Source organism: Acanthopagrus latus, chromosome 6 (assembly GCF_904848185.1).
Source record: "Acanthopagrus latus isolate v.2019 chromosome 6, fAcaLat1.1, whole genome shotgun sequence".
NCBI lineage: Eukaryota > Metazoa > Chordata > Actinopteri > Spariformes > Sparidae > Acanthopagrus > Acanthopagrus latus.
Genome location: NC_051044.1, coordinates 159,342 through 176,126, shown reverse-complemented (window position 1 = coordinate 176,126; position 16,785 = coordinate 159,342). Strand labels below are relative to the sequence as shown.

Genomic DNA, 16,785 nt, shown 5'->3' with positions numbered 1-16,785 from the left:
AAGAGTACTGAGACACAATACCATCCATGTGTTTAATAGAACAACAAAACACTTAATGTTTATGACACTTAAATCCAATTTGAATAATAATGTTTAACGTGTTGCATTAAGGGTCTCACAGCTGGGAGGTCGAGGCTGGAGACTATCCAGAGGACGAGACACATGCAGTCAAACAATCTACCTCTGGGTTCTAATAAAGGAACCTGAACTTGATTCTGAAAGGTGCATTGTTGCTGTTTGTTCCAGACGAGTCGATGGAGACGAAAATTACCTATAGCAAGAGAACATCCAAATGTTATTTTGTACAGTTTATCTCTCAGAGCTGCTGAACGCTTTTGGTTTTACTGCAGACTGTGAGTTTAACTTGACGATAAAAAGATGGAGGAGCAGAGACATCTCACATTCATGAACATTAATGATCAACTGCAAACGTACCGAGGCTCATTTCACCTTTATTTTACCAGGAATGACTTGCTTTACTAGCCGAGGAAGAACACCGTGAAATACAACAAATACACAAAAACACACAATTCAACAAAAGGCCCGTTTGAGCTCTCAAGAACAACAGCCTGCGTTGCCTCCAGGTTCCTCATGACGCCTTTAAATTAATCAGATCAGATAAATGACACTCATTTTAAATCCTGTGCTGTTTTCCACAAATCTGAGAAAACCCAGAGTCACATTCAGAGGCGGCAGGTGGAGGACAGAAGCCGGAACGCCAACAGGAACAGAGACGTAAAGACAGGATGCAAAACACTAACAGGATTTTTAAAAACATGTAAAAGAAAGACTGTGATGAAAGTTAAGCATGATTCAAAATAAAGATGCTCATAACCAGGACAGATGAGTTCAGTCAAAAGTTTGATAATAAAGAGATTTCAGCTCAACGTTTATTTCAGTGAGGAAAATATGAATTTCCTTTAAAGAACGTTTCTGTTCAAACTCAGGTAAACTGTTGGCTCACCTGTCGACAAATGTCAGCTGTTAGCATGTTTTGTTTTGAAACGAAATTTTTTATTCAGATGTTAAAAAATGTGTATGGTTGGAAATAAAACAAATCTACCTCCATTATTTATTTGATTATTTGTTTGCAAAAGTTAAAAATGAAGCAATGCCCTCTGGGAATTTTTGGAAGTTGACTGAAATTAAACTAGCAAAAAAAAAAAAAAAATGAATCAAGCCATCAAGCGACACAAGGGGGAAGTGGAGAAAATGAGAGAGAGAAATCTAAGAGCACTGTTGGCTGACGGTGAAAAATGCTGCAAACCAACTGATTTGTTTTCAAAATCAAGAACAGCTTCAGCTAGAAGAGGTTGACATGGATAACAAATGATGGCAAGGTGTTTTTATTATGGAACGGCTGGCTCTGATGATTTATTTCTTCTTTTTGTATGCATTGGGATTGTGCATTGATATGTCCATGTTTTGGTGCAGTTGTCTATAGAAACAAAATTGTGTGTTTTTTCCATGCATCAGCAGTTCTATCTGCCAGTTGCGCAAAATTTAGAGTGAGATTCCATTTAATATTAAATAACTAATTATAATTGGGCATTGATAAAGTTGTCCTCCTACAACGAGGGGGGCGGGGGTGGGTTTAAAATTGTAAATGCCAATTACATTGTAGCATACATTGTAGAAAATATGTTAGTAGACTGACGTCAATAATCTGCAATGCTTACGTCTGGGTTGGCATCATACGCTGGTAGGCACATATACTGTATAGATAGATAGATAGATAGATAGATAGATAGATAGATAGATAGATAATTACTGCCACCTGCCACCCAGCAGGTGGCAGTAATGGCGTCTTAGAGCCGGAAACAGCAGAAGAAGAGGGTGAAACACTTCCTGTTTGTTTCGGCGTGTGAAGCTCAGAGAGAAGTTAGCCTCAGTTAGCTTCAGCTCACAGCTCGATTCTTCATTAAAGTAGATTAACAGCCGCAGAGATGGTGAGCAGCCGAGTACATCTTCACTCTGATCACATTATCAATACAGATACACCTAGTTAACCTGGTACATTTTAGCTCGTTAGCTTAAACTGGCGGCTAACGGGTCCACTCAGTAACGTTAGTGAATATTCAGTCAACAGATTTAAAGCGTTTGGACTCATCGAAACCCTGAAATTCTTTAACTGTGACGACATAAAGCCTGTAGTGTTGTCAGACACACTCTGTCATAAAGTAACAGTTTTTTGAATGAAGTCTGGTGTGAGCTGGCAACAACTACCCTGTCTGAGAAAACTAGCACACTTTGTCAGCAATCAGGCTGAAACCCAGTCAGAGGTCCACTAAGCTCACATCCAGCAAAGCTTTGAGTCTTAAACTGAATGGAAACTCATTCAGCCATACTCTAAAATACCAGGTTTTTAAATGGAGACTGATGTGAGATGGCTGAAGTCGACCTGGCTCAGGTTAACTGTGATCGGCTGTTTGTTAGTCCACACAAAACAAGAGAGAAACGGATAATGGAATAAAAATGTGCTGTTCTCATTGATGAATGATCGATCAGGATGTGTTAATGTGTGTGTCTCTCTCTCTCTCTCTCTCTCTCTACAGGCGAGAAACGCTGAGAAGGCCATGTGAGTACTGACTGTGTGTTAATATGTGTGTGCACCTAGAATATCTGTCATGATGAATCAATAAATGTGCTGATCATTTTGATTGGCTCAGGAATAATTTTGTTTATCAAACATCATAAAATGTCATGTCTAATGAGACAGATGGAATGATACTAATCAATGAACTGATCGATTGATCAGTTGGCTCTGAATGTAATGTCAGGATGTCTTAAACAATCAGCTGCTGCTCCTGAGTCTGACTTGTCCTGGTTTTGCTTGTTCTGCTGTGTTCTATCAGGACTTTCATGTTCTTTCGTGGTTCTGTTGTCTCTGACTCTTTCCTCTTCCATGTCTCTCAGGACGGCGCTGGCCCGATTCAGACAGGCTCAGCTCGAGGAGGGAAAAGTCAAGGTCAGGTTCTGCTTTGTGTTCCGCTATGTTCCACTCTGTGTTCTGCACCATCTTCTGCTCTGTTCCTGAGGTTACAAGTCAGTTTGTTTAAGGGATCGCAATTTCAAAAAAAGATCTGACTCTCTGACCGTCTGTCTACAGGAAAGGAGACCATTTCTGGCATCAGAGTGCAGTGAACTTCCTAAAGCTGAGAAATGGAGACGACAGGTACACACTCTGAAGTGCACACTCTGAAGTGCACACTCTGAAGTGCACACTCGGAATTGCACACTCGGAATTACACGCTCTGAAGTGCAATCACATGTTTGTGTGTTTCAGATCATCAGTGAGATCTCAAAGAAGGTGGCTCAGATCCAGAATGGTGAGTATGGACCTGACTGACTCACCTGGATCACAGGTAGCAACAGAAAGTTGTTGACACTCACACACATCAGTACACGACATCCTGATATGTGTGTGATACACACTGAATCACTCCTGGGCTTTTACTTTGAAGGCTAACAGGAAGTGTTAAGTTTGTATTTCTCTCTCTCTCTGACCTGTTAATTTTTCAATTTCAATTTCAATAAGCTTTATTGGCATGACTGTGGCTCACAATAAAATAAAAATGAAAGCCTACAGGATTTTAGAACAAAAATGTTAAGAACAATAACAACAGGTAAAAACCCAGTCAGGATCAGCTGGTTCATGTGGAGCAGATCATGTCAGGTGTTGTGCAGCTTGTTTCTTCTCCTGTGGCAGCGTTCACGTATCTCGCTGCATCTACAGCAGTGCCCGTTTGTTCTCCCAGTAAATGGTGGAGTTTTTCTTGGTCTGATAGTTTGGGGAAGTCTGGGGTTGTACATGTGATTTTAGTGTATATGTGGGTTCTGAGGTCTGTGTATGTGTCACAGTGCAGCAGGAAGTGCTGCTCTGTCTCCACCTGTCTGTGTGGACAGAACTGACACAGCCGGTCCTCTCTGGGCAGCCGGGTCTGTCTGTGTCTGCTGCTCTCTGAGGCCCGGCTGTGGTCGCTGAGTCTGTACAGAGTCGGTGTTTTCCTCAGTCTCAGGTCAGTTACAGAGCTCAGATGATCTGCCATGGAGTATTGTCTGTTTAGGGCCAAATAACACTGGAGTTTGCTTTGGGTTTTGGTTGTTGATGTCCAACAGTTGATGTAATTGTCTTTTTCCTTTGCTATAATTTGGTTGTGCTGGATGGTGTGAGGGCGGTCTTGGTGCCCGGTGCTGTTGGAGCTCAGCCTGTGGACCAGCTGGCTGGACTCCCTTCTCTGCTCTCCTCTTGGCATCGTAGGGCTTTGTAGTGGTAGGAGCTGGGCTCGCTGGTTCTGAGGTGTTGGTAGAACTTTATTGCTCTTATTTGGATCCAAATTAAAAGGGGAAATTGGCCCAGTTCAGCTCTGCATCCATTATTGGGGGTGTTCCTGTGAACTTTGAGGATGCTTTTGCAGATCTCAGTGTGCAGGGTTTCCACTGGGTGTTTATCCCAATTGTGGAAGTCTTGGTTGATGAGAGGCCTCACACTTCACTACTATACATCACAATTGGTTCAATTATCGACTGAAATATTTTTATCCAGATTTTAACAGGTATGTCTATGTTGTTTTTTATTGTCCAGAAGGCTCTTCTGCCCTTTTCTCGTAGATCCTTAATGGCCAGATTGAAATTTCCCATCGATGTGATATTTAGTCCTAGATGTGTGTAGCTGTCTGTGTTTTCTGTGTCTGTAGAGTCTCTCTCTCTCTCTCTCTCTCTGACCCGTCTCTCTCTCTCTCTCTCTCTCTCTCTCTCTCTGTCTCTCTCTCTCTCTGTCTCTCTCTCTCTGTCTCTCTCTCTCTGACCCGTCTCTCTCTCTCTCTCTCTCTCTCTCTCTCTCTGTCTCTCTCTCTCTCTGTCTCTCTGTCTCTGTCTCTGTCTCTCTGTCTCTCTCTCTGTCTCTCTCTGTCTCTCTCTCTCTGTCTCTCTCTCTCTCTCTCTCTCTCTTTCTCTCTCTCTCTCTCTCTCTCTGTCTCTCTCTCTCTCTGTCTCTCTGTCTCTGTCTCTGTCTCTCTCTCTCTCTCTCTCTGTCTCTCTCTGTCTCTCTCTCTCTGTCTCTCTCTCTCTCTCTCTCTCTCTTTCTCTCTCTCTCTCTCTCTCTCTGTCTCTCTCTCTCTCTCTCCCTCTGTCTCTCTCTCTCTGTCTCTGTCTCTCTCTCTCTCTCTCTCTCTGTCTCTCTCTCTGACCCGTCTCTCTCTCTCTCTCTCTGACCCGTCTGTGTGCAGCTGGTCTCGGGGAGTTCAGGATTCGGGACCTGAATGATGAGATCAACAAGCTGCTGAGAGAGAAAGGCCACTGGGAGGTTCGGATCAAAGAGCTGGGTGGACCTGACTACGCTGTAAGAGACTACCAGTGAGAAGCAAATATGGTGTTTGTGTGAGTGTGTTGATGACGTGTGTGTGTGTGTCACAGCGGGTCGGTCCGAGGATGTTGGATCATGAGGGGAAGGAGGTTCCTGGTAATCGAGGATATAAATACTTTGGAGCAGCCAGAGACCTTCCTGGAGTCAGAGAGCTGTTTGAGAAGGAGCGTACGTACACTTTACTTCCTGTTTGATATCAACCGTCTGTCACTGTACTGTTGTCTAATTTTTTCTTTCTGATAATGTGACTCCCAGCTGCCCCGGCACTGAGGAAGACGAGGGCAGAGCTGATGAAGGATGTGGACGCAGAGTATTACGGCTACAGGGACGAAGATGATGGAGTGCTGCTTCCTCTGGAGACCCAGTATGAGAAGCAAGGTGACTGGAACCAGTTACCTCAAACAGTAACTGTATCCGACACCTGTAACTAGCCCGTTTTACACAGCGACGCCGTATTATCTCCGCAGCATTGGTTTGCGAATCCTGTTGACGAATCGCTGTGTTATTCATACAGAAAGCCAACGCCGCGGCTCCTAAAGAGGAGTGACGGTGATGTCATGATGATGACATCTGTGTGTTTTCAAGTAGTTTCCCAGGTGTCCTACTGTCAGTCTGAACCTGCTGACAGTTTATCATCATGTCTGTCTGACTCTCTCACATGCGGGGACGGAGGCTGTTTGTTGGGGGAAAGTTCACTAAAGTCTCAGTGGAGGACTGACGGTCACGATGATTTACGATGGTATTTTTTTATATAAGTTGCCAAAGACAGTTACAGTTACTATGTTACTGTTGTTCAGTCCTGTTACGTTGCTTTGTGGGACATTTCTCTGTATTAAGTTGAGTGAAGGACCTGTGCAGTTATCAGACTGTTAGAGTGATACGCCCTCAATACGTAAAGCCAGCTTGAAGCTTTCACACAGAGGTGGAGGCAGAGAATTGGTGCAGGATCCCTGCATGCAAACGGCAGTGTGACACCTGTATCCGACACCTGTAACTATAGTGTGTGTGTGTGTAGCTGTGATGGAGGCGGTGCAGAAGTGGCGGTCAGAAAAGGAGTCTCGTCTGTCAGGAGAGAAGCAGCAGGAGGAGGACGAGGAGGAGGAGAGCATCTACACCATCCACAACCAAGAGGTGAGCTCTCCCCTACCTTCCAGGATTTCCAGGACAAGTTTTGAAAAGTCAGGCTGGTGTTGGTGTGGTGGGCGGGGCTTCATGTGTAACTTCCTATCAGTGAGGTGTGTTGGTTTTCTGTGTATTTGCAGGCCGATGATGATGAGAGCCAGGAGGAGCAGGATGGAGAGGAAGGCGGAGTCACCTTCATCGCACATGTACCTGTTCCCTCACAGAGAGAGGTGAGACAGACAGACAGACAGACAGACACACACACACACACACACACACACACACACACACACACACACACAATCGGGACATCCTCATTCCACTGGTTTCAAACTGAAACTAGTCCTCACACACTCACAGAGGTGAGACAGCTATCTTACCTGTCTGTGTGTCTGTGTGTCAGGTGGAGGAGGCACTGGTCAGGAGGAAGAAGATGGAACTGTTACAGCGTTACGCCAGTGAGACTCTTCAAGCTCAGAGTCAGACAGCCAAAACTCTGTTGGGACTATAACATCTGTCTACCTGTCTGTCTGATGTACATTTAGTTTTTCTACTCGACATGTTTCTTATTAAAATGTTGCTCAGCTCAGTTTGTTGGTTCTGTTGTCATTTGTTTTAACAGATTTTGTTGAAGTCAGCACATTCTGTTCTCGCATAGTTTGGAAAGTTATGGATTTTCATTTGAGCCATTTCCAGGTCTGGAAAAATGTCCTTAATTGAGATGTAACAATAGCAGAAAGTATATATGTGTGTGTGTGTGTGTGTGTGTACATTCATATGTACTGGACCTAGTATAATTACAGAACAATACAGCGGCCAGCAGCATCCCAGATGAGCAGGGCCACGAAAATCTCTGAGCGCCACAAACACGTGGTCATTTCCTGAGTGTATGTTCAGAGGTTTTCGGGTGTAGCTGCAGTGTCTCTGGGCTGGTTAGGTGAAGCAGACAGGACAAGTGGGGGAGCAGTGATGGGACGGCCCTGCAGACAGACATTTGCTTGAACACTGAGAACAGCTGTCACCACGGCATCTGTGTAACAGTTAAACAGGCAAACGATTAGAACGAATGTAGCAGTATGACTGCGCCCTCTGCTGTTCAAACAGAATAATACCATCAGGGTGCCCATTAGCTCAGCTGGTGGAGTCACCTTCACCTCTGATCCTGTTTCATGTGGTCTCCTATCAATATAGTCATACAAAGGCCCAAAATAAATAAATAGGAGACAGAATACATTTATAGGGATGTCTGTTCGATCCACCAGCTGTACATCACAACAACCTCGTGGCAGGTTGGTAGATGTCACCACAGTCGCACAACTCCATATCCTCCTCCATCTGCCAGTCTGTCCTCTTCTGTTCTTTCTCTTTCCCATCATGTGGTTTCAATCTGACAGCTGATTGGTTGATTAGTGGCAGCATTCTGTAACATGTGATTGGCTGATTAACAGCTGAACGCTGCATGTGATGTCATGTGAGGAGAAAACTGCTGTCAGCCACATTCAATCTGTGTGTGTGTGTGTGTGTGTGTGTGTGTGTGTGTGTGTGTGTGTGTGTGTGTGTGTGTGTGTGTGTGTGTACTTCATCACAGCTGGCCTGAACGTGCTGCAGATCCTTATGGATTGGAGTCTGAGTGAAGACAATCGATCAGTGATCAATAACCAGTCAATAACTCCAGTGTATTATGATACATTTACTCAAGTACTGAACATGAGTTACCAGATTTTATGATCAATCAAAACAAACACTGATGATCAGCTGACTCTACATGTAGAGATATGGATGAGTTACTTTAAATACATTTGATATCAGATACTTTAAGACTTGATTACTGTTCATATGAGGGACTTTCACTTAAACACAGTATCTTTACTTTGGCTGGAGAATGACTGTTACGTAACATCACAGATCCTGTAGTGACACGGTTCAGTCCATGGTCATTGTCTCTGACATGTTCATGTTCCCTTCAGGATGAACTCTAATCACTTTATTGATCCTCCGACTTTCATCTAGAGGCATCGTCAAGTCAACAAGTGAATGTGTCTACCTTCAGGACTGATGACATCATCAGCCTCAGCTGGACTGTTTATAGGTGATTAGCTAACATGCTAAATTAAGATAGTGAACACAGTAAACATTATACCTGCTAAACATTAGCATGTTAGCATTGTTGTAAGATAAAATACATTTATTGGACATTTTTGTTTGTTTCTTGATGTGAACAGATCTGTTTTCAACAACTCACTGGTGTTTGTCAGTATTTATTTGATAACTTTTAAACAGTTAAACTGTGTCTCTGATGATCAATATGTAGTCAGTCATGTTCCGCCCCATGATGATGTCACAGCTGTGTTAGTATAAATGAGCAGCAGACAGCTGGTCACTGTCAGACAGACAGGAGTCATGTGGCGTCGAGGTTTCCTGCAGCAGACGGTCAGATACATGTCCACCAGCAGACAGGTCAGTGTGTGTGTGTGTGTGTGTGTGTCCACACTGACATTACAGGGATTCGTTGTCTTTGTGGGGATGTGTTTCTTGGTGCAGGGTTAGTTTGATGACGTCTCCTCCTGAGTGCAACTTCAGCTGCTCTTCTTTAATCTTGTCTGATGTTAAGAACAAACTTTGAAAAAACTTTAAAACTCAGTTTTATTTTTAATAATCAGGAAGACAAACGATATTTACGATATTTCTGCAACATTTATGACAAACACGTCCAGAAAAATGAGGCTGAGATGTTATGGTGGTGTCAGACAGAAATTGAAATACTTTTTTTTTTTTTTAAACTTAATTAAATAATCTTGTCATGTAAATAAACATTTATAATAATATCATATTATTGATGGATTATCGTAGTCAGGTTGTATTTGGTGTTATTGTCTGTAATGTGAATTGTAACTGATTTAATTGATGCATAAAAAGGTGAAAGGATTTTGAAGTTATGAAACAGAATCACAGCTGCAGCTGCAGGTCTGAGTTCAAAAACATGTTGTCCTGAAATAAAAAAACACACACACACACACACACACACACACACACACACACACACACACACACACACAGATAGATATATATATATATATATATATATATATATATATATATATATATATATATATATATATATAAAATTAAAAAATCCCCTTCTCACCCTCGTGGGGTGGTAGCTGTGTCATCCTCAAGCTCGGGTCCTCTACCAGAGGCCTTGGAGTTTGAGGGTTCTGCGCAGTATCTTGGCTGTTCCTAGGACTGCACTCTTCTGGACTGACGCTTCAGATGTTGTTCCTGGGATCTGTTGGAGCCACTCTCCCAGTTTGGGGGTTACTGCCCCGAGTGCCCCCACTACCACGGGGACCATGCTAGCCTTGACCTTCCGTTCCAGTTGCTCTTTCAGCCCTTGGTACTTCTCAAGTTTCTCATGTTCCTTCTTCCTGATGTTGGCGTCAGTTGAGATCGCCACATCTATCACCACCACCCTCTTCTGCTCTTTGTCCACCACCACTATGTCCGGTTGGTTAGCCAGGAGCTGTTTGTCAGTCTTGAGGCTGAAGTTCCACAGAACCGTGGCCCTGTTGTTCTCAGCCACCTTCTGTGGCATGGCCCATTGGGATTTGGGTACTTCTATTCCATACTGGTTGCAGATGTTCCTGTGTACTATCCGCGCCACTTGGTTGTGCCTATCCATGTACGCTGATCCAGCTAGCATCTTACACCCTGCTACTATGTGCTGGTCTGTCTCAGGGGCTTCTTTGGACAGTCTGCATCTTGGGTCTGATCTACTCTGGTAGATCCTGGCCTCTATGGCTCTTGTGCTTATGGCCTGTTCTTGTGCTGCCATGATTAGTGCCTCTGTGCTGTCTGTCAGTCCTGCATTTTCCAGCCACTGGTAGGATTTCTTGATATCAGCCACTTCTTCTATCTGACGGTGGTACATGCCATGTAGTGGCTTGTCGCTCCAGGTTGTCTGCTCCTCCTCCTCTGCAATCTCATCAGGGTTTTGCTGCCTGAGACATTCACTTAGCAGTTCATCCTTCAGGGCCATTTTTTCGATGTATTCTCGAATTTTCGATGTCTCATCCTGGACCATGGCCTTGACGCTCACTAGCCCTCAGCCTCCCTCTTTCCGCTTAGTGTACAGCCTCAGGGTGCTGGACTTGGGGTGGAACCCTCTGTGCATGGTGAGGAGCTTTCTAGTCTTGATATCTGTGGCTTCTATCTCCTCCGTTGACCAGCTTATGATACCAGCGGACTATCTGATGACTGGTAGTGCGTACATGTTGATGGCTCGGACCTTGTTCTTACCATTCAGCTGACTTTTCAGGACCTGCCTTACTCTCTGGAGGTATTTGGCTGTGGTTGACTTCCTTGTGGCCTCTTCATAGTTTCCATTAGCCTGTGGGATGCCAAGGTACTTGAAGCTGTCTTGATATCACCTATGTTGCCCTCTGGTAGGTCAATCCCCTCTGTCCTGATCATCTTGCCTCTCTTTGAAACCATCCGGCCACACTTGTCCAATCCGAATGACATCCCTATGTCATCGCTGTAGATCCTGGTGGTGTGGATCAGTGAGTCTATTTCTTGCTCACTCCTGGCATACAGCTTTATGTCATCCATGTAGAGCAGGTGGCTGATTGTTGGCCCACTACGGAATCGGTACCCGTAGCCAGTCTTTGTGATGATCTGACTGAGGGGGTTCAGGCCTATGCAGAACAGCAGTGGTGATAGCGCATATATATACATATATATATATGTGTGTGTGTGTGTGTGTGTGTGTGTGCGTATGTATATACACATATACATATACATCAGTGACCTGTCTGTCTCCCTCAGGCGGGTGTCCTCTTTGACGTGGATGGTGTTCTGCTTCGTGGTGGATCTGTGATTCCGGCCGCTCGACGAGCATTTCGGAAGCTTGTGGACCAAAACAATAACTTCCTGTTTCCTGTTGTCTTTGTCACAAACGCTGGAAGCTGTCAGAGACATCACAAGGCACAGCAGCTGTCTCACTTTCTGGATGTCCAGGTAAGACAGACAGGTGAAGGACAGATGGGTGGAGGTCAGTGATCAGTGTGTCTTCTGATGCGCGGGACTGTAGTCATGTGACCTGTCTCTGTCTCTCTCTGTCTTTCTGAAGATCTCCCCTGAGCAGGTTGTTCTGTCCCACAGCCCTTTGCAGATGTTGAAGAGATTCCATGATAAATGTGTCCTGGTGTCTGGACAGGGTCCAGTCACAGACATCGCCAACACGTATCCTACACACCTGACCTCTGACTGCCTTTGTCTCCATAGCAACAGCAGCCGAGGATCATGGGTACTGTGTATTCAGAGAGAGGCGAACACACAGTGTAAATAGAACAACAACAACGATTGACACTTGTGTTGTATGATGTGTGTGTGCATTACAAATTGAACAGTGTGTGTTTGAAGTCTTGACCTCCTCTCCAGTTTGGGTTTTCAGAAGGTCGTGACCGTCGAGACCCTCAGAGAACATCACCCCCTGCTGGACATGGTGGACCACAACAGGAGACCAGAACTACCTGTGAGTGCTTCACCTGTGACAGGTGACCTCAGGTGATGTCAAGACTCTGAGTTGCAGCAGCTCATCCTCTAACTCACAAACTAGTTTTAAACTAAGAATTTACTGAATCAGGTTGAAACATTAAAACTGTAAACAGGACGTCAGTGTAGCATCAGGTGTAATGAATGTATCTCTGTGTGCTGTGCATTCTCAGGTGTTGACTCTACAGTATGTGGGTCATGTTGTGTTTATGGTTAATAGAATGTTTGTGTATCATTTAGATAATCACGGAGGTGTTTTGTAATTAGCAATGTTCAATCAGCAATAGAACCGTTCCACCTTCGTTCTGAGCCAAAGTGACCAAACTAGTTTTAATGTGTCTGTTTGAGGCTTCACCAATCCTTCAGCGAGCAGCAGGTCTGTTTTGATATCTGATGATATTTGTGTGTTTGCTCGTTTTCAGTCATCTCCTCTGCAGACTCCTCCCAGAATAGAAGGTATCACATTACTTTGTAAACAAGATATTAACATGTGAAAGAAGTACAAAAATAAATATAGTTTAAAAATCAACATTAAATGTTCATCTCATTTTTTAGTTGACCTGCTCCTATTTTGGTGATATTTTGGTGATACTGCCTTCCTTTGTTGCCATAGCAATCATCTTGTTCGGGGAGCCAATAAGATGGGAGACCAACCTGCAGCTGCTAATTGACGTACTGCTGACCAATGGGAGTCCAGGTTGTGAGTACGACACTCAGCTGTTGGCACAGCTGCCAGTGCTCGCCTGTAACGTGGACCTGATGTGGATGGCAGAGGCCCCGTCACCACGGTAACCAACACACCACTTCCTTTTAGGTCTCGGGTAGAGGGCGTGGCTCTGTGTGAATACGTCAATAATTTATCAGTAAAGGAATGTTTGATTCTGTTCGGAAGAATCACATCCCCCTCCAGACAGGATGCTCCTCCAGGTGGTCACGATGATCAGTTTTGATCCTGCTGTGTTGCTGTAGGTTTGGTCACGGGATGTTCATGCTGTGTCTGGAGTCCATCTATAAGAAGCTGACGGGTCGAGAGCTTCAGTATCAGGCGCTTCTTGGAAAACCAAGTCTGCTGACATACCAGTACGCTGAGCGTCTGCTGAGGCTGCAGAATCACAACCACAAGTTAACCACCATCTACACCGTCGGGTAACCAGACCATCCACAACACCACCAGACCATCCACAACAACACCAGAGTATCCACAACAACACCAGAGGTTTCTGGTTTACTTCCATGTTTACATCTGTGTGCTGAGTGTGTTGAGTGTGTTGAGTGTCTAGTTTTCATTGTGGATTCATCTGGTTTAAATTATTTCTGACAATAGTGACACAGATTGCAATGTTTGTTTAGTCAGGACAGAACACTCCTGCCTACTCACATCAACTTTGCTAATGTTAGCTAACTAGCTAGCCACAGGTAGCTCTGGGAGCTGCTTACCAGACGCCCAATCTCCTCGCCGGTATGCAGGTATGCTGGCAGTGTGCAGGTCCTGCCTCCCCATCCTCTCAAACCTGAGGGACAGGGTCTCTGGTCTGAAGGCTGACCTCAAACAGAAGGACAAAATCCTTTTGGATTTCTCCACTGTCCCCACGACCCAGGCAAAGCTGATATCCCACCTGAGAACATCCAGCGCTGGTGACCGGAGCATGACGACCACGGACAAAACCACCTTGCCATGGACCGGCTCTATCACCAACCAAACTCCGGCACCAGCACTAGCCAAGCCAAGCCCAAGACATTGGCACCCTCCACCTCCTGCCTACATCCCGCAGAGTTGCTGTGCTTCATCTGGGAGGAAGTAGTGGAGGCTCCGGTGAGCTCATCTTCACTCAGGCTGGGGGAACCCTGAACAGTGGCGCACAGGAGCGCCGGGGCTCTTCCATCTCCTCCTCCTCGGCCTCTGGATCTGCCACTGGATAACAGGTTTAACATCCTGCAAGATTTCCCTCCCGTGGGTGCTTTGTCTGGTTCGCCCCCGGGACCTGCCCACCCAGCTGGTCATGGCTCTCACCAGTCCAGGATCCGGGTCCACTCGTTCAGCCCAATCCCTCTCCTCCATCTTGGCCAGGAGAAACCACGGCCTGGGGCCACAAACCCTCAATTTTAGGTCCAACTCTTTTTGATCTTTATATGCTTCCACTTGGGGACAGCATCAGGAGGCACTGCATCAGCTTTCATAGTTATGCTGACGATATACAACTGTACTGCTGTGTGTCCTGATGACACAGGGCCTATTGATGTCATTATTAACCACATTTTAGATATCAAGACATGGATGGCAGCAGAGAAGAGAAACTTTTACCAAAGTTAAATGATTTTAAACCATCAAAATCTGTAAAAAAAAAAAATCTGGTTGTGATTTCTGACTGAGAGTTCAGTTTTATTCCACACATCAAAAACATTACAAAGGTTTTTACCATCTAAAGAATACAGCCAGAGTCCACCAGTTTCTCTCTCAGGCCAGCACGGGTGATGCATGCTTTTATTAGTATTTTACTAGTTTTTAAGTGTCTTAATGGTCCTTTATCCTTTTTTAATGTTTCAGTCCCTCACGTTTTTAGCCTCTACACTTTTATGTTTTAGTCTCTTGTGTTTTTAGCCTCTATGCTTTTTACTTTATTTTACTGTTTTAATCTGTCGGTTATTAATCTCCAGTGTTTCCTTATGGGGGCCTGCCAGATTGGGAGTTGTCTCTGGTCTGCCGCTGGGGTGCTGTCCCATGGACGGTTTTGGCCACACCTTGGTGCAGGGCCTCCTGTGTGCCTGGGTTGGTGTGGTCCCTGTGACGGCGCTCCCTGTGGCCTTGGACCGGGATCTCTCTCGGAGTGGCTGGCCCCCAAAGGTAGCTTCTTCCTCGCCTCAGGTCTTGCTGCCGGCCAAGTCTCTTTAGTGACAGCTAGTGTATGTCTGCATGTCAGAATCAGAATCAGAAAAGCTTTATTGCCAAGTACGATTTTACACATAAGAGGAATTTGTTGTGGTGATGTTGGTGCATGCATCAAATAACTATTAAGTGAAAAATATAACAAATTAACAATATAAACTATTTAAAGAATAGAAAATATAACAAATTAACAATATAAACTATTTTAAAAAGTAGAAAATATAACTATACAATATAAATATATATACACAATCTGTTTTTTGGGTAAAAGGATAAAAGGAGCAGACCGGCTGGCAGTGAACAATTACAAGAATGATGTGTAAATGAAAATGTGCAAATGAATAGATGTCTGTGGGTGTGGGAGGGTTGGGTTCTTTTGATTTTCTTCTCTTGATTGTATTTACTGTTTTGTAATCTCTGTTTCTTTTTTATATTAACAGTGCCATACAAATAAAGATTGATTGATTGATTGATTGACTGACCAGGCCATCTGCAACAACACCAGACCATCCACAACACCACCAGACCATCTGCAACAACACATTTACAGTCTGGTGCTCAACCTGTCCATAACAATAGCATGGGATAATCACCTGTTTTCTTCTTGTTGTCTAGCGACAACCTCATGACAGATATCTATGGTGCTAACCTGTACAACCGCTACCTGGCTCAGCAACACACTGCCATGACAACCACTACCAAGCTTGTTGGCCAAGGAACAGGCAGTCAGGTGACGATGGTGGTGCCGGAGGAGGAGCTGATGTCTGCTGCTGCTCACTGTCACTCCATACTGGTAGGTTAACGAGTCAGGACAGAGTTAACGAGTCAGGACAGCCTTAACGAGTCAGGACAGAGTTAATGAGTCAGGACAGAGTTAATGAGTCAGGACAGCGATAATGAGTCAGGACAGCGTTATCGAGTCAGGACAGAGTTAACGAGTCAGGACAGAGTTAACGAGTCAGGACAGCGTTGACAAGTCATGGCAGGGTTAGTGAGTCTAGACAGCGTTAACGAGACAGGACAGGGTTAAAGTGTCAGGACAGAGTAAATGAGTCAGGACAGCGTTAACGTTTCTGGGGTTGAGATTGGAAATTAAAAGATATCTCCTCCAAATAACTGACAATTACACAAACTGACTGCTGGTCTGTTCACCCTGACCCTGTAATAATAACCAGTTTTAACAGAGCTGCTCTACCTGTCCCCAGGTGTGCACCGGTGTCTATAACCCCCACTCTCCGTTGCCTAGCAACCAGAGCAGCACAGTCACAGAGACAGTGTTTCACGGTCACAGAGATCTGGTCCTGGAGCCGGACCTGATGGAGCCAAGTCACGTGGTGGAGGATGTGGAGGCCGCCGTCGATCTGCTCCTGCAGCATGAGTGCCCCATCACCTCTGAACTCTGACACCTGACAGGTGACCTCTGACGTGACCCTGTTAGCTGTATCGTTAGCTGGTCTACCTGTGCTGTGTTGGTAGCTCGTCAGTGCACATTACCTATGTGTCTGTCAACAGCTTTAATATAACGATATTAACACATTACAGGTTGATTACACGTACTGATGAGCTGAAGAAAAAACCTGTGGGGTTTTATAACATGAATTAAAGTTTTAAAAAAAACTTACATATGTAAATATTTACATGTCATGAATGTGCAAATAAAGATGTATTGGTTTATAACAGATGTCTACAGATGTGGAGGCTGAAATTGACCAGAAAAATAAAACAGCTGTAATTACACCAAACCAGTTATTTATAAAAACATGATAGCTCAACATGCATGAAACATCTGAATGTTTACACTGTTTCATTTCTAAAACTCTGTGGAGAATCCACACCAGATGTTTGCATGAGTCTAAATCAG

At 44.6% G+C, this 16,785-nt stretch overlaps 2 protein-coding genes and 1 long non-coding RNA gene across 3 annotated transcripts; 2 read left to right on the top strand and 1 right to left on the bottom strand.

Annotated features, from left to right (window-relative positions):
• The first annotated feature begins 1,811 nt into the window (after window positions 1-1,811).
• On the top strand, window positions 1,812-7,076 carry isy1 (ISY1 splicing factor homolog). The gene is made up of 11 exons (XM_037102604.1): window positions 1,812-1,949; window positions 2,556-2,578; window positions 2,917-2,968; window positions 3,110-3,175; window positions 3,287-3,329; window positions 5,229-5,341; window positions 5,416-5,533; window positions 5,621-5,743; window positions 6,381-6,496; window positions 6,628-6,717; window positions 6,891-7,076. Exons 1-11 carry the CDS (start codon window positions 1,947-1,949, stop codon window positions 6,996-6,998), a joined length of 855 nt encoding a protein of 284 aa, XP_036958499.1. The 5' UTR covers window positions 1,812-1,946; the 3' UTR covers window positions 6,999-7,076.
• A 1,711-nt stretch (window positions 7,077-8,787) lies between these two features.
• zgc:77375 (uncharacterized protein LOC402927 homolog) lies at window positions 8,788-16,673 on the top strand. Its single transcript, XM_037099726.1, has 9 exons — window positions 8,788-8,944; window positions 11,312-11,503; window positions 11,616-11,728; window positions 11,927-12,020; window positions 12,463-12,496; window positions 12,654-12,828; window positions 13,010-13,186; window positions 15,540-15,717; window positions 16,130-16,673. The coding sequence occupies exons 1-9, from the start codon at window positions 8,846-8,848 to the stop codon at window positions 16,325-16,327; spliced, it is 1,260 nt and encodes a 419-aa protein (XP_036955621.1). The 5' UTR covers window positions 8,788-8,845; the 3' UTR covers window positions 16,328-16,673.
• LOC119020442 lies at window positions 13,266-15,687 on the bottom strand. The gene is made up of 3 exons (XR_005075317.1): window positions 15,574-15,687; window positions 15,407-15,454; window positions 13,266-14,947 (listed from the first exon to the last, which is right to left on the bottom strand). It is a non-coding gene; the product is annotated as an uncharacterized LOC119020442 (long non-coding RNA).
• Window positions 16,674-16,785: the final 112 nt, after the last annotated feature.

What these genes read in the sequence shown, in the direction of transcription:
- isy1 (XM_037102604.1), top strand. An exon ending in TGGGTGGACCTGACTACGCT is followed by an intron (nt 5,342 to 5,415) that starts GTAAGAGACTAC and finishes TGTGTGTCACAG; the next exon opens with CGGGTCGGTCCGAGGATGTT. An exon ending in GACCCAGTATGAGAAGCAAG is followed by an intron (nt 5,744 to 6,380) that starts GTGACTGGAACC and finishes GTGTGTGTGTAG; the next exon opens with CTGTGATGGAGGCGGTGCAG.
- zgc:77375 (XM_037099726.1), top strand. Translation starts at nt 8,846, where the DNA reads ATGAGCAGCAGACAGCTGGTCACTGTCAGACAGACAGGAGTCATGTGG. An exon ending in ACATGTCCACCAGCAGACAG is followed by an intron (nt 8,945 to 11,311) that starts GTCAGTGTGTGT and finishes TGTCTCCCTCAG; the next exon opens with GCGGGTGTCCTCTTTGACGT. An exon ending in GTCACAGACATCGCCAACAC is followed by an intron (nt 11,729 to 11,926) that starts GTATCCTACACA and finishes CCTCCTCTCCAG; the next exon opens with TTTGGGTTTTCAGAAGGTCG.